Source organism: Sminthopsis crassicaudata, chromosome 5 (genome assembly GCF_048593235.1).
Source record: "Sminthopsis crassicaudata isolate SCR6 chromosome 5, ASM4859323v1, whole genome shotgun sequence".
Taxonomy (NCBI): domain Eukaryota; kingdom Metazoa; phylum Chordata; class Mammalia; order Dasyuromorphia; family Dasyuridae; genus Sminthopsis; species Sminthopsis crassicaudata.
The window spans coordinates 243810132-243836576 of NC_133621.1; the positions used below are offsets into that span (position 1 = coordinate 243810132).

Below are 26445 nucleotides of genomic sequence, written 5' to 3' on the forward strand. Positions count from 1 at the left end.
AGTAGAAAAGACTGCTGGACCTGGATTCCAGAAATCCTAAATTCAAAAACAGTCTCAGATATTCACTAGTATGACCATGGGCCTTCACTTAACGTTGGCCTTAATCCACTGGAGAAAGAAATGGCAAACTACTCCATTATCCTTGCCAAGAAATACTGCATGGGCAGACATGGGCAATACAGATATGACTGAAAAACAAGGGCCTAAGAATGAATAAGTTCTAACAACTAATTAGATATAGGATATGAGGGAGAGAGAAGAGAATCAAAGACTCTGAAATTATGAATCTGCATATTTTAATGGTAATAGTGTTCTCAAAAGAGCAAAGTCTGCAAAAAGGTCAGCTTGAGGGAGAAAAGCAATGGATTCCTCTATGTACATGTTCAGAAACAGAATGCTTAAATATCCTTATCTTAGAAAAAGAAATTGAATAAGCCATAAATAAGTTCCCTAGGGAAAAAATACTCAGAGCTAGATTTACATGCAAATTTTACCAAATGTATAAAGAATAGTTAATTCTAATTCTCAACTTTGTACATGTTGAATGTAAGTTGCCTATGGAATCTAAGATGACATTTTACCTCTCCAATGTTAGGAATCAAAGTGATGAAGGGAGGAAAGCTGTTTCAAAGATATTATCACTTATCTGTAGATTCCTGCAGAATAAACAAAGGATATGTAAGGATACTGCTACTTCCAAGTAAAGGCCAGGATAAAGGAAGAAAGGCTGAAAAAAGATGAAGACCTAGATGAAGATGCAGTAGTTCTATCACCTAAAATAAGCAGTAGAACCTGTTTTAATGTCCACTCCCATCCATCAGATTTGGCTCTCATCAAATGGATGGTAGCAAGACTTGTTTTGCAATTAGTTAAAAGCAATGAAAAGAGTAGCACCAGGATTTCAGAGCAGAATTTACCATCATTTCTTCCCATTCCAAAAGAGAACAGTAACAGGTATCAAGGAGGGGGGGAGAAAGGGGTGGGGGGAAGGGGGAGAGAAGGCCCAGCGCATGCTTAAAAATATGCTTCAAATTTCATGATAAATACAATTTCTCAATTCAATATAATCTATGTGATACAAAAATTTAAAGAATGGAAAATTCTAGAATCCATTCAACCAGTGATCAAGCTCCTTCAATTAAGTAGTTCACAACCTTGAAAGGCTCACCTATTAAATGCCTACTATGAGCCAGATACTGTGCTAAACGTTGGAGGTATAAAATAAAAAGTCCCTCTTCTCAAGGAGCTCACAGTACTGCAATGATAAAGACAGGATAAATTGAAGATAATTAACAAGGGAAGAAACTAGCAATAAAGGAGATCAGTCAAGTTTTCTTGCAGAAAGCAAGATTTTATGCTGGAACTTGCAACCAAGGAAACCAGGGTTAGTAGATAATTAAGGATAGAATTCCAGGCTCTGTACCGAACTTTTAAAATTTCCACAACGGCTGATATACTTATAAAACGGCACCAAAAATGGAGCAGAGTCTTCAATAAGGCTGGCTTGGAAGTGATAAAAGGGGTGTAAGTAATTGCAAAGGAAGATACTGAACATACTGCACAGCCACTGATAAAATAGGCATCTTCCTGTTCAAGTCAGAAGAAAGTGGACATCTCTCCTGTACCTCGAACGTTCGGGGACTTCGAGGGAGTGAGGGTGACAGCTCCAGGAGAAAATACCAGGAGGAATGAATCAGGTGAGCAAACAAAGGGGAGGGGGGTGTTAAAGGAAACCCGACTCCAGCACTCTGGACTTGCTCACAAGTGGTGGCCGTGGAAGTGGCAATTCGGGTGACAGCGGGGGCTGGTTACAGGGAGCAAAATGTGGCGGCACAGAAGGAATCAATACTGAGGTGGAGGGGAGGAAGGGGAGAGGTCACAAAGATGCTCCTAATCGACCTCCGATCCAGGCTCTAAGGAGGCTGCCGGCCCCCTTCCATTCTTCCTTGTTAGATCGAGCATTCCCTTTGGAGCTGGCCTGGACCCAATGGTTTCCCCTGCTCCCACCTCCTCCTCCCCCCGCGGTCTGCCCTAGGCGGCGCGGGTCCAGAGGACGGTCTCAGCAGTCAGGCGCGAGCTGCGTCCAGCGGAAGGCCGGCGGGTAAAGATGAGCACTCTCACCACCATCACCACCACCACCACCAGGCCCTCAGGATTAACGGCTGCCGGGAGGAGAATGGGAACTAGCCGGCGAGAGATGTGGGTGGGGTGGGGAAGGTGAGAAAGAGGCAGGTCCGAAGGGAGGAAGGGTGCCGAGCCGCTGCCTCCTCTGTCCAGCCCCACCTCAGTCAAGTTTGTCCCGACCAAGCCTAGCTCGGCCTCCGTGCCCCGGCTTCCCTTGGCTCCCCCTCCAGCTTCCCGCCGCCACTCACCGAACCGGAACCGGGCGCCACGCGAGGGGGTTTCCGGCCGGGAGCCGAACACAGAACTCGGGAACCGCTGCGAACCGGAACCACCTCCGTCGCACCGGAAGCTTTTCTAAGCGGTGGCGGTGGCAGTGGCGGTGGCAGCCGAGGCCCAGGCAGTGGCAGCAGAGTAGTACAGAGATCCAGTAGCGGGAAAAGCCAGGGTGGGGACCCTTGCTGAGCGTCTGCGCGTGCGTGGGGACAGCGAGCTGGACTGAAATCCGCCCCAGAAAAAAGCCGCCGCTTGAAGAAGTAGAAATAGGATCGCCTTGTTTCTTTGGGGTTCTTACGTGGATGTCCCCTCCCCCAGCCCGAGAGGTCTCCCTAGCTGGAGACGATCTCACTTTCTCTCCCTGCGCCTCAGTTTCACATCAGTAAAATGAGGGGCTTGGATTAAATGGCTTTTAGTCTTTTTCCTATAATCTGCCTTGCCCAGGGACGCCCATGACCCCCCCTTTCTTGCTCGTTATTGGCCTGGGATGAAGATCCAGTAAGAGTTAGGCTATAACAACTTTACAATTGCAGAATAAACATTTCCTAACTTTTTATTTAAAAATACCTTTCTCCCTCTCCCCCCACCCTCCGCCAAATACATGTAGATTTCTTTATTTATGAACTGCTCTGTCTTAAGACATCGTGATTTTTTTGAGATTAACCTGGGAAGAAAAGTCAGGCTGTAGTTTTCTTCCTTCTTTAATTACTTTGGTTAACCATTTTTGAATTTGATAGACCAGAGAAATATTGTAGCTATGATATCCCTAGCAAAGAAATGGACAAAATCTCACAAACTATCCTTTGAACATTAGTAGAGAAATATGGACAAGATAATAATGCAATTATAGTATGCCACATCTCACAACTTTAGGGTACAAATTAGATAAAAGCTTTGGTCAGGTCAAGGTATACGGAAAAGTTTCTTCCATTCAAATAGACTTTCTTTGAAACCATTTGATATATAGTTATGTATAAATATATATGTATGTATTATAAAGATTAGATGACAGGTTAGGTTATAAGTTATTTCTTAAGTAAATGAAAACAATATTGCTTACAAGGAGAAACAGGATAGGGCAAGAAGTTCTCAGATAGGGTTTTTGTACCAGTTTGCAGCATTGTTCATCACAGTGATAAGAGAAACCCCCCCTTGAACATACCATGAAAGGTCTTGCAAGTGGACTGGAGCAGAGATAAACTCAAATACAGAAAGGAAGAAAGCAAGCATTCCTTAAGCCTTACCGTGTGCCTGGGACTGAATGTGGCTTCCCTGCACACAAATGCAAGCAAAAAAGATAGTCTGTGTACTCAAGAAGACTACATTTTAATGCGGGAGGACTACCTGAAAGAGTAGAAGGTGAATTGGTGTCAAAGATGGTATTGATGAAGTTGGTTAGGGGGCTTTCCACTTTCACATGCAATTGCAGCATTATCTTTCTCCTTGTCCTCTTCAAATTATCTTGGGTTTCAATTTCATATTATCTTTGTCCTAATCTTACAAGTCTGTAGATCTTTTTTTTCTTGACAGAAATAAACATAAGAAAAATAGTTCTTTCATCATTTATTATTCCAAGTATAAATTCTGTGCCTTCTTTTTCCTAACAGGTTTAAAAAAAAAAAAAAAGCCCTTTTGTTAGCATCATTTTTTCAAGCTTCAATTCATAGTGGATTTTATTTTGCCTTTCTAAATTCTTACAGGAATATGTTACTTTTAATGTTTATCTTCAGTTACTTGCCCTCTGGTCTTGCACATGTACTTCTAAAGTATGAATTTAATTGTAACCGTATTGGTCTCTTTAGAAACTATCCCTTCTCCTGCCTTACTGAAATGAATTCAGAATGTTACTAATTTTTTTTCATCAGTTTTCCATCCTTCTAGAACAGATTTTCTTTTTAGTGTCTCAGCATAAGATTCTACATATATTATTATTGAAACCTTTGATATTATAAGCTAGAGTGCAAGTTGAGTAATGCAGAATTCCCCTCCCTTAGAAGAGGAGTTAATTTGCAGTAAGCCTTCAAATTTAGAAATACCAAACAAAAAATTCTATGCTAGAAGCAAAAGGGAGCGTCTAGAACTTGAGCCTGGGAATTGCATAATCAATCAAACAAATGTTTTCAGAGCATACCATTTTCATGTTTCAACCTTGAAATACATACTATTAAGTCTTAGTTTATTTATGAGGCCCCATTTCTTCAAGTTAAGAATTCTATTTCATTTATTATCTGAACTATGTTAAAATTCATGCTAAAGACATGAATGCTGTTTCTGGTGTGTTCCAAGGCTCGCTCTTGGGCCTCTCTCTTAAACCTCTTTGGGTAAATTCATTGGCTGTCATGGTTTTGTAGTAGGAATGGACTAGAGCATTTCCAACAGATATGGGCCACTTCCATAGGAAATCCTCCAATCTACTGTCTCCATGTAGTTTCAGTTATTACTCTGCAAATCACTCTCAGGTCTATATATCTAGACTTTTGTCATGCATCACCAGCTACTCATTGGATCTATCTAACTGAATATTTTATGAACATCTCAAACTCAACATGTCGAAAACATGTCTTACCCCTTCTCCCTAACCAAAACCAATAGTCTTCATAATTTTTCACAGGCCTTGAGTATGTTCCTCTTTGCTTACCTCCCTGCCTCTTAGAATCTCTCAATTTCATCTTATCTGAAGTGCTACCTCTTTCATGAGGTCTTATCCCCTCTAGTTGCTTATATTTTTTCCATCTTGCTGAAATTACTTGTATTTACTCTCTCTATATTTTATATAGACTTATATATTGTATAGGCAGCTAGGCAGTAAAGTAGACAGAGTGCTAGGCCTGAAATCAGGAAGACTCATCTTCATAGGTTCAAATCTGGTCTCAAAAACTTAGTAGCTGTATGTCCCTTGGCAAATTATTTAATCCTGTTTACCTCAGTTTCTTCATCTATAAAATAAGCTAAAGAAAGAAATGGCAACCACTCTAAAATCTTTGCCAAGAAAATTCCAAATGGGGTCATTTTGTATGGAGTGCTCATAAGATTTACAAAAAGAAGGTCACTTAAAAATAAATGCCACTAGTGAAATGGACAGAATCAGGAGATCCTTATATACAGCAACAAGAAGATTATACAATGATCAACTCTGATGGATGTGGCTTTCTTCAACAATGAGATAGATTCAAACCAGTTCCAATTGTTCAGGAATGAAGAGAATCAGCTATACCCAGAGAGAGAACTATGGGAAACTGAGCATTTCCACTCTTTTTGTTATTATTTGATTGTATTTTTGTTTTCCTTCTCAGGTTTTTTCTTTCTAGATCCAATTTTTCTTGTGCAGCAAGATAACTGTATAAATATGTATACATATATTGAATTTAACATATACTTTAACATATTTAACATGTATTGGACTACCTGCCATCTAGGGGAGGGAGTTGGGGGGGAGAAACGAAGGGAAAAGTAGAAGGTTTTGCAAGGATCAATGTTGAAAAATTACCCATGCATATGTTTTGTAAATAAAAAACTATGATAAAAAAATAAAAATAAATGCCACTTGTGCACCAACATGTGCACAGTATAGAAGGAAGAAGGGTGTGGGGAGGACGGAAATCTAACAAGAACTTAATAAAAGCCTGTAAATTAAGTCAGTTTGTATTTGGATAGTTGGTGACTTCAAGATTGAAAATAGTGAGAAATACGTCAGGAAAGAGTAATGAGAGAAACCACTAACTATTTTGTAGACTACATGGAAACCTTGCACTTTTATTTTATGACTATTTACTTCAAGAAGAAAATTGTTAGGTACTCAACAGGAAAGTAGAATAGCACAAAAATGAAATTGGTTATATTTTAATAGTCAGGAAAAAACTCATTGATGTGGAAGGTGTCCCTGAATCAGCTATGTATTAGACCACTGATTTGTTAAGACCAAAGTAAAAAGCTAAGAAAAAAGAGTAATAATGAGTAAAAGATATGGCACATAAATGAAACAACTCAATATTGAACTGTTTTAAAAGTAATAAGTTTTAAATGACCGATAATAGATGACTAACAAAAATTATAATTTTATGCAGAAGTTTAATTTACATAGCTCAATTGTCATAAGGTGACAAAAAGAGCCTTAAAAGCCTGTTAGTCAGCTAACACTTACCTTATTTGTCCAGTAGAAAGAGAAATTGGCATAAGATTATAAAATAGACTGTAAAATCTCATGGAAAATGATGATGGATGTCTGGCATATAGTAGGTATTATATAAATGTTAGCTATAGATTTGTAGGGGATTCAGTTAGTAGCACTTGAGTGAAAAGAAGTGAAGGTAGGTAGTGGTTTGACTAATCCAGGATTGTGATGTGCTCAATAGAATAGGAGAGTAAGGGATTCAAGAGTAAAGGAAATTTTCAAGTTAAACTGGTTAACCAAAATGTTAATAATGGAAAGAGAAGAGTTATGCCAGAGCAGGGGTATGACATGAGAGAGTATTGTGGGAAGGATGAATTAGAAATCCTGGTGGATGATAAAGAATAGGAGGACTGAAATTTCAAATTTTTGACCACGGTAAATCAAGATTTTAAGATTAAAACTGAGTTGGAGTAGATCATGGAGAGTTAAGGAGATTCAGGAATTGATAGATTAGTGTTTGAAAGAACATTACTATGTATGTTAAAATCCCTTCATATAAGGGCAGGAGCTGAAATGGAAAGGAAAATTGTGAGACCAGAACTGAACTGCTTCTTAAGCAATTCAAGGGAGGGACCAAAAGTTAACTGCCATGAAGATATGGATTGGGTGATAAATTCAGATAACTGCTGGTGGTAGTTAGTCATTTCTGTCATGTTTGACTCTTCATGATTCCATTTTGGAGTTTTCTCTGTAAAGATACTGAAGTTGTTTGCCATTTCCTTCTCCACCTCATTTTACAGATGAAGAACCTGAGACAAATAGGATGAAATGACATGCCCTGAGTCACACATGTACTAAATGTTTAATGTCACATTTGAACTCATAAAGATGAGTTTTCCTATTTCCAAGCCCAATGCTCTCTCTACCATACCACCGAGGATCCCTAAATTTGGATAGCACAAACCTCAAATTAGAGATTGTTGAGTAAAGACAGCAAAGAAAAAGTCATGAAGTAGTAATGGGATGTAAGAAATATTCCACTTTCCAGGACTAGTATTCCAAAGAGTCTGAGAGAAATTATATTCAGTGGTACATAGAATGACCAAAAATATAGTGTAATTCATAGGAACCTATAATTTATTAATGTCAGAAGAAATAAGGAACATGAGAGGAAGAGATGAAAATGAAGAGATTTATGAAATGGGAACTCCAAAGAGCAAATGTAAGGAGACATGAAGAGGTATAGCATTGAGGTATATAAGACTGAAAATTGGAAGCTGGAGAGTGGATTTTTTTTCCTCTTAGTTATCTGATAATCGGTATCCCAGGAGTTGGGGAAGTAAAATAGCAAGTATATACAGTAAATCTCTGCTAGAGGCAATTGAATTATGATGTATCTAAACCAAAGACCTAAAACTGTATATTTATTTATACAGTGAGTCCATAGAACATTATCAATCTTTTACCTTTATGCTTTTTCATTTACACAAAAAGTTATATAAATTGAGAGTGTTAATCATAACCAGGGTGTTAATAGGTAACAATGACTTTAACAATTGATATTCCACCATAGATTACCTAAAAATTGACTGAAAGGCATAGTAAATACAAAATCCCACTGTGTTATTGTTATAGATTATGAAAAAGAATTTTATTCAATAGAGTAAAATGCTTTTCTAAATATGTCTCTTCTATCTATATATAAAAATCATTCAAGATTTCTTGAAAGACAAATGACATCATAAACATCAGGGAACACATAATATGTATGCTTGTCAAAGGCATTTGCTACTTTGGTGAAGGAAATTCAGCACAAAGTACAAGATGAAGAGTATTCCCCATGGTTGTCCCTCCTCCAGAGGCTCCTGTTTTTAAGTATCATTGTTTTAGTTATATTAAGTCCTAACCTTTTGTATAACCTCTTGGAAAAGAATCACTATCACTCAAAAGAAGTCTAATCTGTCAAACCACAAAGAAAAGACCAAGTAGATTAAAAAAAAAAAAAAAAAAAAAAAAAAAAAAAAGACTTTCCTAGATTACCACATGTAGTTGAAAATACAACTTTTAGAGCTTTCCTATCAGCATGCATTTTTGGAGACAGGCATTCAAATAGACAACAAATTGGGCCAAGAAATAAACAAAAAGACCTCTGGTGTGCCTTTAAGCAATTGCAAATCTCTGCCGGTTCCAAACTTTTTCCCAAAAGAAATGTTCATTTATTCTATGTCAATATTTTTACAAGGTATTGCCTACAGATATGTAACAACAGGCTCCAAAGATCTGAGAATTAATATCCTACAGGTGGCAAAAGAAGGAGGCATATGATAACAGAGATGCAACATATAACCAAAGTGAAGAAAATGTACATAGGAAGAAAAGATAGATTAGTCATACTGAGAGAGAATGAAGGCTGACAGACAGGACTCTAAAGTATTCACAGTGAGACAAGGAAATTAGGAACCCCCAGAGTGAATTTATGGAATGATATAGATAATACAGGATATGCAAGAATAAATAGGTTGTAATCTGTGACTAATGACAATATCCAAATCATTGAGCTCACAGATTCATTTGTATATTTGAGAGTATATATGTTTTCCTAAATATAAGATAAGCCTCTGTTTCTGTACTGTTTTATTTTTTGTCTTTGCATTGCTTTGTTGATTTCTTCCCCTCTTCTTATTATCTCCTGTGAATTAGGCCATATCTACTGCTGTTCTTTTAAATTACAAGACCTATGTTAATATAGTTATATTAACTAATCTGTTAATTCAGGTAATATTGACCAAACCCCTCTAATCACCTGAATTTGTTTACCCAAAGCCTACCTTCTAGTTCTTGGGAAAATGCAGTGGTATCTACACAGTAACTAAAGTTAAAGATCATCTATGTGCCAAGTACTGTGCTAAGTGCTGGGGATACAAGCAGAAGACAGTCTCTATTCTGAAGGAGCTCACAGTCTAATGGGTGAGACAACATGTAAAGAACTAGGTAGAAAAAATATCCTGTCAGATCTATGGGGAAGGGAAGAATTTATGACACGATAGGAAATGGTTAACAGCAACATTATGTGATGATCAACTTTTATCAATAATATAATAAATATAATAATTGCTCTTCTCAGCAATACAATGATCTAAGACAATTCCAAAAAGATTTGTGATGGAAAATGCTATCTACATCCAAATAAAGAACTATGGAGTCTGAATGCAGAGTGAAGCATACTATTTTGACTTTTTTTTTTTTTTTTTTTTTTGCTTTGTCCTCATGGTTTTCCCTTTTTGTTCTGATTCTTCTTTCACAACATAACTAATATGGAAATATGTTTAAAACAAATTATATCTGAGATAAATTGGAGACAACAGGGAAGAAACTAGAATTAAGAGAAGGCACTTTGGGCTTAATCAATCAACCATTAATAAACCTTTATTGAGAGCCTCCTATGTGCTGAGCACTGTGTTAAACACTGGGAGTAAACACAAAGAGGCAAAACATAGTAGTCCCTGTTCTCAAGGAGCTTACAATTTAATGGAAGACAATATGCAAATAAATGTTATATTGTTGTTTGTTCTTCATTCTATTGCCTCAGAGTAAATAGCAATTTAAGCTACCTACAAAATAAATAGGAAATAATTTTAAAAGGGAAAGCACTAGAATTAAGAGGGGTTAGGGAAGATTCTGTAGAAGGTGGGATTTTAGTTGGGACTTAAAAGGAAGACTTAAAGGTCAGTAGATCACAAAAAGGAAAGCTTTCCAGGTATGCGAGACAAAAAAAATAAAATGCCTGGAGCTGAAAAATGGAGTAAATTGTCTGTGGAATAGCCAGGCAGCCAATTCACTAAAGCTACCATTCCAGGCAAACAAGAATCTTGGAATCCAAAGTAATGCAACGATTCCCAGGATTCTGGGAAACATGGATCCTGAAAAAAGGGGGTACAAAGGCCAAAAGATTTTGACAAATTCATTCTAAAACAGTGGCTTATATTAATTCATGTGTTCATTTTATTATGCTAAGCAAGCCTTAAGATTATCTAGTGTAGTGAGCATATTTTGTCAATATCAGTAATATTTATCTTTAATCATTAACTACTTGAGAGGAGTTCTTACTGTGTTAAACTCTGTATTTTCTTTATACCTAGGATAGGAAATATTCATTAAAATCAGTTTTTCATGTGTATGACTAGCTTTGCTGATTAGCTTAGAACTTCCAAAGCAGAGATACCGAGAATCATCTTTTTTCAAATCACCTCATAGAAATTAGGACAGAGTTTTATACATAAAAGGGCACTTATTTCAGGATTTTTGACAGATTGCTAATGTAGTAGGAATCCAATAACCCTATAATATCCAACCCATTGTAATTTATCTTTTATTATTAATCCATGTCAACTAAACTAGTCTTTCTAATTTGCCTATGTAAAGTTTAGTATGATTATGTCATATATTGAATACATGAGAAATATGCTTAGGGATAGGGAAGGAATTGGGAATAAAGTATGGAACATAAAGAGAATAGGGCTAGCTTGGTGGATAGAGCCCTGGGTTTGGAATCATGAAGGCTCATTTTCCTGAGTTCTAATCTGATCTCAGACACTTACTAGCTGTGTGATCCTGGGCAATTCACTTAACCTTGTCTGCCTCAGTTTCCTCATCTGTAAAATAAAGGAAATGGTAAACCACTTCAGTATCTTTCCCAAGGAAAGCCTGCAGTGAGGTCATGAAGAATCAGACATGACTGAAAACAATTAAACAACAATTGAATTTAGAATCCAGAACCTAATCAATTCTCTACCTACTTGTAAATTATCCCAGCTTCAAAGATCCTTTCTGCAAGATCCATAGAAAAGAAAATTCTACTTCTTTCCTCAATGAATTTTATTTCCTCTTCCCTCTTGACCTTCCTGAGGCACAGGAACTATGCCTGTGGGGAGAGGGGAAAGGGAAAAAAAAAAAGTTGAAATTTGCTTCTTCACCTGATCCTGAGTCATACAAATCATTATCATATCCCATATTCAACTTGTATCATGAAAAAAAATGAAGACACAGTATTCTTTAAAAATAATAGAACCCACTTGGAAATAAGTAAGGAACTTGTGGTGTGGGAACAGGGAGGCAAAAGAAAGAGAAGGAAATGGAGGAAAAGCAAATTAGAGAAAGGCAGATTTGTGTTCAGTGTTATAAACTAGGTTAAAAACACACAAGAAAACCAGGAATTTAGAGTTGTGGGTTAGAAAAAGATAGAATTGAGAATATTGTGGGAATTGAGCAGAGGAATAGTAAGAAAGTCTACATTTTGACATTAAATAAAGTTTAAGTCAGTTGAATGGAATTCACTAAGTAGGCATATCTTATTGTAAATTTATTCTGAGTAGGAATTATTTGACTTTCCTGAATCCCTAAGGCCTAACACTGTGTCTGGCACATAGCAGGTACTCAAAAAATATTTGTTTGATTGAAGGAACTTTGATATTAAAAAATGGAAACATATAAAAACATGTTATTAACATTATAATAGACTTCTATAGGAAAGACAATAATACAATTCAATATTTGACTCAGTGTCAGTATGATATTAAAATGTCCAGTGTGCAAAATCAAGCCTAGATAACCACTTGAGGTAATAGTTTTACCTGTATTAGCCTCCTTTGGAACTAGATTCTGTCCCACTGAGTGCCTGCATGATATACACCTTAATGTAGTACTTTTTTGTTTTGTTGGCACTCTCAAAGCCTCAAACTCAAACTTGGGCCTATAGGTATCTGAAGAAGGAAAAAGAATCAGATGTTTTGAAATGTGGTTCAGAATAACCGGGTGATACCTTGTCATAATGCTCCATTCAAGGCAGACTTAGAGGTGGATGCATGAAGTCTTCCTCATTTTTAGGGCACAGGATGGAGGTAGTATAGTTGTGGGGGGAGCTATCAATATATATCTATATCTATATCTATCTATCTATCTATCTATCTATCTCTATATGTGTGTGTGTGTGTGTGTGTGTGTGTGTGAATATATAATCTCTCTGAGATTACAGATGAATCTCTAAATTGGGGAGTCTCAGCCTCTTTCTTCTCTCTAAAGGTACAACTTTGCCCTATCAATCTAATCATCTTTTTGATGATTAAAGTAATAAGAATAGGAGAATAACTGCAGAAAGAAGATGTTAGAGATAGAGGCAAAAGGCACAGCCAAGAAGGAGAAGAGGGAAAAAGACAAGGATGAGGAGGGAAACAAAGGAAAGGACTAATAATTATTAATTGGGGAATAAATCTATTTCCCCAATCCTATCAGCTATATAAAAGACTTACTCTAAAGACTAGAGCTAGCTTGGTGGATAAAGCCCTTACAAGGTAAGGGCTTTTCTTACAAGATAACAAAAGGTAAGTGGTAGCTTCAGTGGAAAGAAAAAAAAAATGTGTTACACTTTTTAGTGGGATTGGCTGTTACATCCTGTCTTCTTCCCTCTGTATATTTGTTCTCTGCAGAACTCTAGAAGCACAGATGCTGCTGTGGTGCTGACTATTGTGAAGTCAGCAAATTTCTGCAATTTGGATTTGGGATACCAAACTGCAAAGCACTAAAAAGAGAGTAGGGGAAAGGTTAAGATGTGGAGTTGCTAACCTGTGTATAAAGTCTACTTGCAACTAGGATCATTGTAGTTAGCAAGGAAGAGATTGTTGAGTGAGCTAGCTAGATGTCAGTCCATGGAGTTTTTAACCTTCTTTGGGTTCATAATATCCTAGATCATACAGATAGCTGTATCTCTGGTACATAATTCCTAGTCTGGAAAATTTGAGAGGATTAGGAAAAATATCTAGTTCTCCATCTTATTGATCATGTGACCTAGAAGATCTGTTTTAAAATTTTACATTGATATTAATTCCTTAATGATATTGGTCTTCTTCTTCCTCTTGTGTTTTATTCTTCCGAAGTTCAGATATTAGGACTTTGTCTTATTAAAAGATTCTGATAGAGGACTTTATTATTTTCTCTTTGTCTAGGAAAATAATAAAGATGAGAAATAGCTGATTTCATCATTAAGTGTGCTGGGATCTTTTTTTTTTTTTTTTTTTGAGGCTGGGGTTAAGTGACTTGCCCAGGGTCACACAGCTAGGGAGTGTTAAGTGTCTGAGACCAGATTTGAACTTGGGTCCTCCTGAATTCAGGGCTGGTGCTTTCTTTCTTTCTTTCTTTCTTTCTTTCTTTCTTTCTTTCTTTCTTTCTTTCTTTCTTTCTTTCTTTCTTTCTTTCTTTCTTTCTTTCTTTCTTTCTTTCTTTCTTCCTTCCTTCCTTCCTTCCTTCCTTCCTTCCTTCCTTCCTTCCTTCCTTCCTTCCTTCCTTCCTTTCTTTCTTTCTTTCTCTCTTTCTCTCTTTCTCTCTCTCTTTCTTTCTTTCTTTCTTTCTTTCTTTCTTTCTTTCTTTCTTTCTTTCTTTCTTTCTTTCTTTCTTTCTTTCTTTCTTTCTTTCTTTCTTTCTTTCTTCCTTCCTTCCTTCCTTCCTTCCTTCCTTCCTTCCTTCCTTCCTTCCTTCCTTCCTTCCTTCCTTCCTTCCTTCCTTCCTTCCTTCCTTCCTTCCTTCCTTCCTTCCTTCCTTCCTTCCTTCCTTCCTTCCTTTCTTCTTTCTTTCTTTCTTTCTTTCTTTCTTTCTTTCTTTCTTTCTTTCTTTCTTTCTTTCTTTCTTTCTTTCTTTCTTTCTTTCTTTCTTTCTTTCTTTCTTTCTTTCTTTTTGTTGTTGTTGTTGTTGTTGTTGTTGTTGGCTGGGATCTAAAAGAAGAAAGATGCGCTCCCAGTAAAGGGAGGGAAAAGGTGATTTTCTAATTAAAGAACTTAGATGAGAAGTACTTAACCATTTTTTGTGTGCGTATCACAGGCCCATTTGGCAGTCTATTTAATCAATAATTTCTCAGAACAATGTTTTTGAATGCATAAAATAAAAATCCATTTTCAAAGAAAACCAATTATATTGAAATAAATTTTTCCACCCACATTTTCATCATCTACATTGTTGGATTCCCTAAAATCTATCCATAGGCCCTAAGTTAAACCCCCTGATTAAGGAATATTAGGGATGGGATAAAGAAGAATGAAAATAGGATAAATAAGAAAGTAGGTATGGGGTGTGAAGGTTAATGTCCTGGGTATTCCTTTTTATTTAAGGAAAATTGGAGAGAGGATGTACTTGCTATCTATGGAGTAAAGGAAGAGCTGGAAGACATAGGAGTTTTCTTCAAAAACTTGGAGCAGAAGGATCCTGACAAGGCACTAAACTCTTGTTTTCCCAGCATCTTGGAGCAAGGAATAGGAATGACAGTCTCCTCCTATGCCATGGCTCTAGACAGGAATTTTATGTCAAGGAATGTGTCAAGGTCCTTGTAGCTTAGGCCTTTGTATATTCAACCATCAAACATTTAGCAAGTATCTATCTTGCACTAGGTGTAGGAGACATGAAGATAAAAATAGAACAGTCCCTACCCCAAGAGGCTTTTATCAGGGAAATGTACACATGAGACAAACACATACAAAATATTAAAGATAAGCTGAAACTATGTTGTGAAGGATTTTAAATGTCAATTATCCTACAGATAATAGTGATATAACAGTGATATTCTGGAACTTTTTGGGAAGGGGAATGATATTGTCAGAGTTGCTTTAGGAGTATTTATGGCAGAACAGAAGAGGAAAGGCTGAATTTAGGAATTCATCTATTAGGAGGTGTTTGCAATAAATCTAGTTGACAAATGAACTAGAGAGGTGAAGAGAAAAAGATGAGTCATGAAGGACATAGAGAAAGATTTGATAGGACTTGGCATCTCATTGGATATTGGGGGAGAAAGAATGATGAGAAACAGAGAAGAGACAAAAATGACTTCAAAGTTGTGAACCTTGATGACTGGAAGGATGGTGGTACCTTCAACAAAAAATAGGAAGTTAGGAAGGAAGAAGGGTGGGTTTGGGTGGTAAAGATAATGAGTCCTATTTTGGACATGAGTTTAAGATGTCCACAGGATATCCAGTTGGATTTTCAATAGGTAATATTAGACTGGAGCTCTGGAGAGACAGGAGGGTAGTAAACGTACAATATGCATATATGTTTATATAAGGTATTTATGATTAATATGTATGAAAATATTTATTAAAAGGATCACTGAGCCTATGAGAACTAATAGGGTCACCAAGAGAGAGAATATTGAGTAAGAAGAGGGTCCAGGACAAAGCTTTGGTGTACAACCATCAGTAGGAGGTGACATATGAATGATAATCTAGAAAATGAATCTAAGAAGGGATGACATAAGAGAACATCTAAGAAAGAAATATTCAACAAAGAGAAAAGGGTGTCCAGCATTGGCAAATGTTATGGAGAATTAAATAAAGTTGAGGACTGAGAAAAGGTCATTTAATCCAGAGAGGGTAGTTTGTGTATGGGTGTATACTTATACACACACATTTGGGTAATGAGGGAATGTGTACCTTCTGATGAGAATCCAGAATATTCTCTAGAGGATTAGTCATGAGAAGACATACTGAAATTTTAATAAGGAATGAGTTTAGACCTGAGGAAGAACTTTCTACTGGTTAAAGGTGTGAAATAAAGAATGGATTTACACCATCTTTTCTGAAGATCTCAAAGAAAGGGAGACATTCTTTCATGTATGGAAGAACATGCTTGAGGCAAAATGATAGCCTAGAGCTGGACTCTTGAGGATGCTTCTATTCTGAAACCCGTATGTATGGATATGATGAAAATGTGGTATAGAGCTCAGGGCACTAGTAGAGTCAGAAAGAACGGTTTGTATCTCACCTTGGAAACTTCTTGCTGTATGATCCTGGGCCTCTCTGGGTCTCAGTTTCTTCATCCATAAAAAGAGGGGGTTGAACACAATGACTTTTAAACTCTATGATCCCATACTGTTTTTTGGAGGAGATACAGAAGTAAGTGTATCTCTTAGTATGGAAATTAAATTTCCTGCTCTCTGATGGTAGCTGCTCAGGCTTTGGTGTCCCTTTATAATCTTTTTTTTTTTTTTTTTAAATTAATTTTTTTCCTGAGGCTGGGGTTAAGTGACTTGCCCAGGGTCACATAGCTAGGAAGTGTTAAGTGTCTGAGACCAGATTTGAACTTGGGTCCTCCTGAATTCAGGGCTGGTGCTCTATCCACTGGGCCACCTCGCTGCCCCCTCCCTTTATAATCTAACAATTATAATTATTGCTAGGCTTTATGGGATTGGGGCACATCATCTTCACCCTCTCCACTAAGGGGTTCCTTTAAGCTCTGGTTCTATGTGCTCAATGACTAAATTCAACACTAAAGGAGGCTGGTCTCTAATGAGAAAATTAGATTCCTTTTCTTGCTTTCTTTGGCTTCTTATATCCATACCCTGATGACGGAGGAAGAGAACTGCTTAAAGTTTAGGTTTGACTCACTAAAATCTCCCCCCAAAATGCAGTAGACTTTCTATATACAGTATGAATCAGATATAGGATATTTTCTTCTTTTCCCCTCCTAACAAAATGCTTAACAAGACCCACAAGCACAAATCATAGTCAAGGTTGAGCTTAAACTTCAGAATAACAAGAAATTTGCCAGACTGGTGACTAAGTATTGTTATATTCTATCTTGGCTTTGCATTGTCCAATCAATTTTTTCCAGCTCCTCCTAGTGGTAATTAGCTTCTCAAAGAAATTATAGATTAGTTTTTACAAACTTCCCCAATAGGCAAAATTGTGAACTGAGTAACTCCAGAACTCTTCACCTCATAAGATTGCTTCCAACACACCCATCTTGGGGCTGCTTCTTTGATGAGAATCAAAAAAGGAAACACAAAGCAGAAAAAGCAGTAAGGGTTCTAAGCTCATGCTCATCAAGTTGAGCTCCCCTTCTCTAACTACCCCATGGAACAGTCTCCATGTTGCTGGGGTTGGAAAAGGATGGTCCCTCTTCCCAACCCTCAAGAGACAGAATGATCCTAACAATTTGTGAAAGAGAAGAAAGTGACTGAAAACCAGTCACTTACAATCACTGTCATTCTCTTTTGAGATTCACTGAGTCAGCAGTTTTTCCTACTCAGAAGCCAATAAGAAAATTGTTTCATCATTCCCAAAGCTTTGAATCCTTTAGCATCTTCTTACCCCTACGACCATAGTCATCTTCATCCCCAAACAGCCCAAGTATTCAACTACTATATCCGAGGAGCCAGAAGCAACTAGGGCAGCTCTACTTGCCCTTTTGTTCTACACTAGACACCTTTACCCACTCATTGCTCTTTCCTCCAACCCCACATCTATATTGATTAGGTCCAATAAATGGCACATATATAGAAAAATAGTTATTACTTTGATGATTTAATAGTGATTTGAGAGCCAAAAGCAAAACAAGTGAAGCATAAAGACCTCTTGAACCTATATTTCTAGCTCCCCTAAGGATACAACCTGAGGTAAGTAGAGAATTTAAAAATGACATTTATATATCATTTTAAGATTTGCAAAAAAACACATTATCTTATTTGATTTTTGCAATAGTCCTGTGAAGTAAGTGCTTTTTAAACTTTTTATACTGTTTAACTGTTTAACTGTTTTGAATGTGGAAACTGGGGGATGGAGAAAGTTGAACGACTTTTCCAATATGACATGCATAGTGTCTGAAAGAGAATTTAAATCCAGATTTTCCAGACTGCACATCTAACATTTTGTTTGTTATGTCATTGCAGCAGGAGGGACTAAAACCAGGAAGAGGGCTGTGCTATCTCGGTTTTGATCAGCTTGAATAAGAGAAACCGCTGTCAATCTGAGCTAAAAAAAGGGCTGTCCTGTTTACAAATACGAGAATATCCTAAATGTATATGCCATCTTTCTTCCTGCTAAGTGCAGGTGCCAGTAACACCCCAAATATTAATAGAGAATCGGAGCCATATGGAGAGTAAATGAAGAATGAAGAAATCAGATTGTGTTCCTTAGAGAGAGAAAAAAAGGGAAGAGAAGGTGGAGCAGCCTGAGTTGTGTCTCCTTGCAACAAGCAGAAAGTCTCTTTTCCTTCCCCCTCCCCTTTTGCTTTCACATGGCTCCGCCCCAAGTTCCCGCTCTCCCCTCCCACCAAGGACAGTCTGCAGGAAAGCAGCCGCACTGGAAAGCTCAAGACTACAGGCAAGCTAGGGGTTACCAGGGCCGAGCCAAGGGGGATTCAAAGCAAGTTAAATGGGGGTGAACCATACTACGACGATACGGTGGGGCAACCTGGAGGAAAAAGGGAAAGGGAAACAGCAGATGTGGAATGAGAAGCAGGAATGGGGAGGGGGAGGGGGAAGGGCAGACCTGGAGAAACCCAATCTCTCAGCCAGGCACGGGTTCCAACCTGACTGCTTCACCTGCCAAGCATAGCTCTGCTGTTTAAGGTGCAGGAAAGAGTTGGAAGCTAGTTAGGTGGTCTAGTCCTTCCCCACCTATTCCCCTGCCTTACCAGTCATCGGAGGACTAGGAAGTGTCCCCTGTGACGTGACGCAGTCTCTCTCAGTGTTTTGTTTTTATGTGTCCACGTGTGTGTGGGAAGTGGGGTGCAGATGATGTATGTATAGATAGATCTATGTCATTGGTGGTATTTGCATAAACCAGAATTGCTAGTATTTAAATAGATCAGAGTATAACTGTTTCTCTTAGTGTGTGTGTGTGTACCCATGGTTTTTTGCATTGTCTTGATTTTCTCCTTGTGGCTATGATTCTCTTCCCAGTGAAGCCTCAAGGGTATGAGACTCTTATGTAGTCACTTTTTTTTTTGGGGGGGGGGGCAAGGCAATTGGGGGTTAAGTGACTTGCTTAATTTCTCGCAGCTAGTTAAGTGTCTGAGATGTGAAGTCCTCCTGACTCCAATGCCTATCAACTTAACAATCTAACTGCCCCATCACTGAAAGGAGCAGATAGTGATTTGTTATGGTCAGGCAGACAGGAATCTGGGAACTCAAATAATGAATAGCTCTTACCTTCCTTCATTTACACTTCTTTCTGCCTTTTTCTTGTATTTTCCATTTTTTTCCAGGATCCTGAGTGATTTAGATGTCTCTCTCCATTGTGATGAATGTATGTGAACGAATGTGTGACTTTTTGTTATTGTATGAATCCATGTCATATATAAAAGAAATATATGGTGTTTCTGTATCTGTGTATTTGGGTCTGATATTCATTCATATACTAAATATTTAAGTGACTGTTATGAGCACAAACTATGCTAGGCACCAAGGAATACAAAAAAGTAAATGGTATATTCCTTATTCTTGAGGAACTTATAGTCTGTAAAAAACAAGAAACATATATGTGAAATAATTAAATATCAATACAAGTTGCTATATGATGTGGGGAGTAATGTAGATTATAAATAGGAGAGAAATGAGATCTCAGTGAACTGTGAATATTTAGAGAAAGTTTTTTTTGTTAAAGTGGTTATACCTTAAAGGATTAAAAAGAGCCAGTATTATAAATAGAGTTCATACTCAATAAGCATAAGCAAAAATGAGAAATGTGGAGGATGGTAGACCAATCTGACTAGTGTTGAGGATTCATATTGCATAACAGTAGAAAATAAGGTTGAAAATTTAGATTGTGGAAGAACTTGAATGCTTAGTGAAGTAATTTTTTTCTTGATTATGTGGGCAATGAGGGAAAAAAATGAAGATTCCTGAGCTGTTGATAAAGTAAATAAAGTGATATTTTAACGAGATTAATCCAATACTAGTATGTATGATGAATAGAGCACTGGAGAGATTAGAAACACAATATCATATAGAAATTCAGATTAGAAGATGGCAAAGTTAGTAGCAGTAAAAATGGAAAGGAAGGGATGAGCAAGAGAGACATTATGAGAGAAGCCTTGACAAGATTTGGTGATTAAGATGAAGTCAAAAGTGACTTTGAGATTTTAAGTTACTTGATTGAAAGAATCAAGACATATATCTATTTCCTACGCTGTGAGAACCAGAAACATTTATTAAATGCCTAGTAGTTCCAAGTACTATGCTATGTACTAGAAATTCAAAGAAAAATGAGAATCTCTGCCCTTAATAAGATTACATTCTACAGAGAGAAGATAAAATATATACAGAATATAAATTTAGAAGGGAGCACTAAAACCTAGAGAAATCAGAAAGGGTCTCTTTGAGAGATGAAATTTGAACTGAGCCTTGAAGGAAGTGAAGAATTCTAAGAAGCAGAGAGGAAGAGAGAATGTTCCAGATACCTCCAGATAGGGATAACTTGTGCAAAGACTTAGAGATAGGATATGGGATTCTGGATTTGGAATAAAATAGATTAATTTGACTGAAATAGAGTATAAATCAATGAAATCAGTCTGAAATAATGACCAATTGAAACTATATTTTTGAAGAGCCATAAATGACAAACATAAGAGTTTGTATTTTACCCAGAGGCAATAGGGAGAGAGACACTAAAGGTTTTGAGGAAGGAGTATGACATGATCACTGATTGAGGAGTATTACTGTGGTAGCAAGGAGGAGGCTAGTTTGGAGAGAGAGAGAGAGAAAAGAAGAAGAAGAAGAAGAAGAAGAAGAAGAAGAAGAAGAAGAAGAAGAAGAAGAAGAAGAAGAAGAAGAAGAAGAAGAAGAAGAAGAAGAAGAAGAAGAAGAAGAAGAAGAAGAAGAAGAAGAAGAAGAAGAAGAAGAGGAGGAGGAGGAGGAGGAGGAGGAGGAGGAGGAGGAGGAGGAGGAGGAGGAGGAGGAGGAGGAGGAGGAGGAGGAGGAGGAGGAGGAGGAGGAGGAGGAGGAGGAGGAGGAGGAGGAGGAGGAGGAGGAGGAGGAGGAGGAAGGGAGGGAGAGAGAAAGAGAGGGAAAGAAAGGGATAGAGGAAGGGAGAAGGCGAGAAGAAGAGGGAGAGAGACTGACTGGTTACAAGGAGAATGTTATGAGCTATTGCAGGAGTTCAGGAGACAAGTAAGTTGGAAGAAAAGGATGGAGGCAAATGAAACTGTGGAAGTAGAATTGACAAAAATAGCATCTAATTTGATTGGATTTGAATGGAAATGAGGAAGAATAAAAAATCTGAAACCACAGGAGTTGATGAGACCACCAACAGAAGGATAGTATAGAAATATAAGAGGGCCTAGGGGTATATCCATCTAAAGGGTGAAGGACTTGGCTGATTGCAAAGGAGACTGAGGAATAATGGACAGACATTACAAATGGTACAGAAGGGAGTATCTGAAGATAGGGAAATAGAAACAAATATTCTCATGGATAAGAGACAAGAATAAAATGGAAGAAAATGTCCTACATTCATGTTGGTGTATATATTTGTAGGATAAGTATGTATAGTCCCATGGACAATGTGAAAAACTAATCCTGGATACAGAGTGAAAATGGGAGAGTCTAGAGCCTGAGAATGAGAATGTAACATGAAAAATCATAGAAAGTCTCAACTAAATCACCAATAAATCTCACCCCAACTTTAGTGCTTATTCCTAATCCCTATCATTTAACTTTATTTAACTTAGATTTAACTTCAAATCCTGATTCCAGCCCTTCTCTATATTCCTAAAATATAGATTCTATTTGAAACCCTAACTCCAGACCTTACTTTGCTACTTCACTAGCTCTCTTTTTCTCGATGTTTCTTCTTTCTTCATCTAGCCATTTCTAACTCCATCTTCCCATCACCTTTAAAAAAGGCAAGAGCCCCTGGAATTTGTCCTATTTCTTCTTTTTTAGTCAGACACTTCTTAATTTAGCTCTGTCCTCCAAATAGTCTCAAAATGGAGTGGGAGGGAAGTAGGAGGGATTAGCCAAGGGCTGACACAGCCTTGGGTTCAGTTACACTGACATTTCAGCTTGTCATTTTGACAGGGAACAGCTCTGGGGTGCCTGTCTTGGGAAAGTTCAAAAAGTTGCCAAGTTAGAGTCTAGACACAGTACAAGAAGTAAAGAGCAGAAAAAAGGAGGCCACAGTCTGTCCGAGCCAGCAGTATACTGATCCATCTCTCTCTTAACTGACCATTTTTCCCTTTCAGATTGGACCATGAAGCATGACACACATCTTCAGGCAAAAACGCTGGGCATTGGCAAAGCCATCGCTGTGCTCACCTCTGGGGGAGATGCCCAAGGTAAGTGAAAGGGCTCTGATCAATGAAGGAACTGACAATTCTGATCAATAGACAGGACCTCATTAGAAACTTCAGACTCCAGAACTAGGCCTCACTTTTCTGAAAAGCCACTGTCACATTTAATACTTCCAATGGATTTGAAACCTATAACTCTCCCACACTTTTTATTTCCCTAAATGATTCTTAAACTTCTTTCAAAGTTTTTTCCTTAAAGTAATAGTAGTGCTCCCTGGACTGTTTCATATCTTAAAGGATTGGTCACCAAGTTTGTCATTCATTTATTTAGTAGAAGAAGCAATAGATAAAGGGGGAAGAAGAAGTAGCAGCAACTTGATAAATGGGTGGTGGAGGACCGAGACTCAGGTTCCTGGAAGAGAGATCCAAGATCAGTGGCAACTGAAGTGATAAGATCTAAGTGGATTCTGATATGCTCCCACATTTCTTAACACTGATCAGATGATCCTAAGCAGCAGATCAGACTTTCCAGCCCTAACAAGTTATTTGCTGCTTTTCCCTCCTCCTTGCTTTCTTCCACCTCTCCTTTAACAACTGCCCTTCCTTTTCATGAAGGTTAAAAACAGGACAGAAATAGAAATAGTTGAACAAACTAGGATCATTGTGGGGAGGTAGTGCAGAGAAAAACAGTAAAGAAAGAATTAACTACAACACAGAAGACTTGAGGGGCAGGAAGATTAGGTGTGGAGGACAAAGAAATAAGAATAAAAGAATTTTTCCTTTTTTTTTTTTCTTGGTTTTTCTTGCCTTGTCTAATTCCTAATCAAGGACACTGGGACAACTATCCTGCTATAGCTGGCCCTGACAGAAATCCATTAGAAGAAAGAATTAAGGCACCTGGTCATTTACTTAATCCATCTACGGAAACACTATGTAAAGCATTTGTTATTATATATAATTTATTTTTGCTTCTCTTTTTCCAGAATGTTTTTCACTTCTGTGTATTTGCATTCCCAATCTATTATTTTCTCTTTAGTTTCTTTGGTGAAACTGACTATTGGGGATTTACATTTTTCTATTCTAATTATTTTTGCTCCAGTCATTTTCATAATTCTCTTTTAAACCATAAATAACAATATGTTGTAGTTCTAAGTCCTCTTTAAATTCCACAGAGTTCTCTATCTCATTAAGTGTGGGATCATTTCTTTTCCTTTGTTTTAAAGTATTTATTGATGATCTCTTTCTAGATCCAGAATTCATATTTTCTCCAGCTATTAATGTTTCCCTTCTTGATTTTAGATGTTTATATTCAAGGTCTTTGAATTTGCTTCCTTCTGAGATCTTTGGCAATTTTAGTCTTTTTTTTCCCCTCCTCTTGCTCACTTTCTGACTCCTTCCCTTCTGATGGTTGTTTCCCTGGGGGGCTGGATGTGTCTCAACCTCCTTCCACAATGGGCAATTCTTGGTTCACCTGGTTCTGGTTTGCTGCCTCAAGTGACTTTTGGGAGGACAGAATGACCCTTTCTCGATGCTGTGCTTTTTCCTCCAAGCTTAGTGGAGTGCTACATAGCACTCCTGCTCCACTTTCTCTGTTCCTCAGTTCTCTGACACTGCACCAGTTATTCAGAGAGCTGCCAGTGTTGGTGCTATAGAGATTAAATTTGGTAGTTTGCTTCTCCAAAAGGTAAGAGTAAGGTGGTGTGGGACTGAGTTCTATTTCAAGCCCAAACATATGTTTTGCCCCCTAGAACAGCTGCACTGGCCATCTCTAATGGCCCCAGGAAGTTTCTGAGGTCTAGGCACTGGCTACAAACTTCCATACGTAGCCTGGAGCCTGAATCTCTATAACATAGGGAAGGAACAGGAAGGTCTGCACAGTGGGGTTGGCTTTTGTTGCAAACCTATATGTCAACTGAAGTAATCTCAACACCAGTAGCAAGGCGGGGTGTGGAGTGAGGGAGGTAATGCTGAGCTTGGGGTAGGTTTCAATTCATAAGTATTTATAAAATATTCTTTTAGGTTCCAAGTGTCCTAGACTATGGAGACAGCTGAAGTTTTTTACTTTGACACATAATTTTGTTTTGAAAAGGTTTGAGAGGTAATGGCAATCAGAGAAAATGTCTAGACTTCTATCTTGGTCATATGACCCAGTAGTCCAACTTCACTTAAGAGTTTGTTTTGTAGCCTATGTAACCATAGAAAGAAAGAAGGATTTCCCGTGGAGAGCTTGCAGTTTAGTGGGGAGGTATCATGCATATCCAAAATACATACATATGATATATATGATCTATCACATATACATGTATATGTATATATGAAACCATATATATAAGTCACTGTCATTTCTATTTCCATCTCTCATCTACTCACATGCTGTCCTCACCTCCCACTAGGTCTTTTGCATATGTTCTCCCTGTCTTAGATCTTTCCCCATTCTTAATTCATCTTTCATTGAGTTACCAAAATCATTTTGTTAAAATACAGGGCTGACCACAACCAGATCTTTATTCAATACCAGCGCCTCCCTATCTCAAGGATCAAGTATAAAGTCCTCTGTCATTTAGCACAGTTCACAACCTGATCCTTTCCTATCTTTCTAATCTTCTTGCTGTTTACTTTTCTCTATGCTGCTTTTCATCTCCTTACCTTCCTCATCTCCACCCATTGTTTCCTGGCTTCTTTCAAAACTCAGTTTGAACTCTACCTTCTACAATAGGCCTTTTATGGTCCCCCAGATTCTAGTGACATCCCTTCTGAAGTTACCTTACATTTATTCAATGCGTGTGTGTCTGTATACCCATATATACATATGTGCATATATGTATGACATATATGTATGTTGCATGTATCTAATTATTTATATGTTGTTTTCCTCATCCAAGTGATCATTGAGGGCAGAAATGATTGCTGTATTTAAAAAAAACAAAAAACTTTTTTGGTTTCTCAATGCTTACTTGGCACAATGCCTGCCACATAAGTGCTTTATAAGTGTTTCTTGACTGACCAGCAACGGTGTAGTATAAGTCTTCTGATTTCTAATCTAGGACTCTTTCCACTGTACCATGCTGGAGTTATTTAGAGAAAGGCAGAGAAAAAGATATATAGCAATTTCCTTTCATTCAAGAATAGTATCCCTTTCCAATCATAGATAATTAGTAGCAAAACTACTAGCTAGGACAGCTACTATCTTGAATCTGTGTCAACACAAGCTCATGGCCTCCATCAAATCCATTAAAAATGAGAGCAGGACCAAGATTATTACTCATTCCTAAAGGTAAAAATCCTAAAATTCAGTGTATTCAATGTAAACTTGTCATAGTCCTCCCATTTTCACAAACTGAATATCATTGAGCTTTATGGGACAAATTATAGGTCCAGAAAAGACCTCAAGAGATCTAGTTGTCCAGCATTTTCCAGGTACATAATTGTCTATTTTATCTTAAAAAGAGATTTTAATACTTTTATTAGTTGTATATTCACAGTGTCTAGCCTAGCTTTAATCATTTCTGTTTCAATTTAAGTTTAGATTAAGACTCAATCAGGAGAGAAACTAGCCCTCCAAATCCTTTCAAATTCATTGAATTCAGCCTTCTCTGTGTAATCTTGCCCATTCTATAATTTTAACTGCAAGCCATACTGGGCACTCCTAGCTTTCCCTGATTTGGGGGTGGGGTATCCCTATCTGTCTTTAAACTCCTTTATTCTCTTCCTGACTCATTCTCTGCTATCATTACCATTTAAACTTATTGCCATATCTCTTCCTGTATTTGTAGTATCTGAATTACGTGCCTGTGATGTTCCTTAGAACCCTTTAAAGCTTTTGGCACAGCTGAAAATTCACTCTAGATGGAGCCTGTGACCTTATTCCTCTTCTTGCTTCTAATGGACCTGGC

At 37.6% G+C, this 26445-nt stretch overlaps 2 protein-coding genes across 7 annotated transcripts in view; one reads left to right on the forward strand and one right to left on the reverse strand.

Moving 5' to 3' along the window:
- The window catches only part of SENP1 (SUMO specific peptidase 1), a 92064-nt gene extending 89563 nt beyond the window's left edge, over window positions 1-2501 (reverse strand). For 3 of the 4 annotated variants that reach the window (XR_012482611.1, XM_074270715.1, XM_074270717.1), the window contains exon 1: window positions 2284-2378. The gene's annotated coding sequence lies outside the window, so the exon portion shown is untranslated. Of the gene's footprint in view, window positions 1-2283 lie in introns of all 4 variants that reach the window. The other variant, XM_074270716.1, reaches the window with a different exon arrangement.
- The window catches only part of PFKM (phosphofructokinase, muscle), a 42373-nt gene continuing 17529 nt past the window's right edge, over window positions 1602-26445 (forward strand). The window contains exons 1-2 of one of the 3 annotated variants that reach the window (XM_074270712.1): window positions 1602-1697; window positions 22505-22597. In XM_074270712.1, the coding sequence (XP_074126813.1) occupies window positions 22513-22597 (85 nt within the window). In that variant the 5' untranslated portion in view covers window positions 1602-1697; window positions 22505-22512. Of the gene's footprint in view, window positions 1698-18558; window positions 18643-22504; window positions 22598-25121; window positions 25294-26445 lie in introns of those variants that run through there. The other 2 variants (XM_074270711.1, XM_074270713.1) reach the window with 2 other exon arrangements.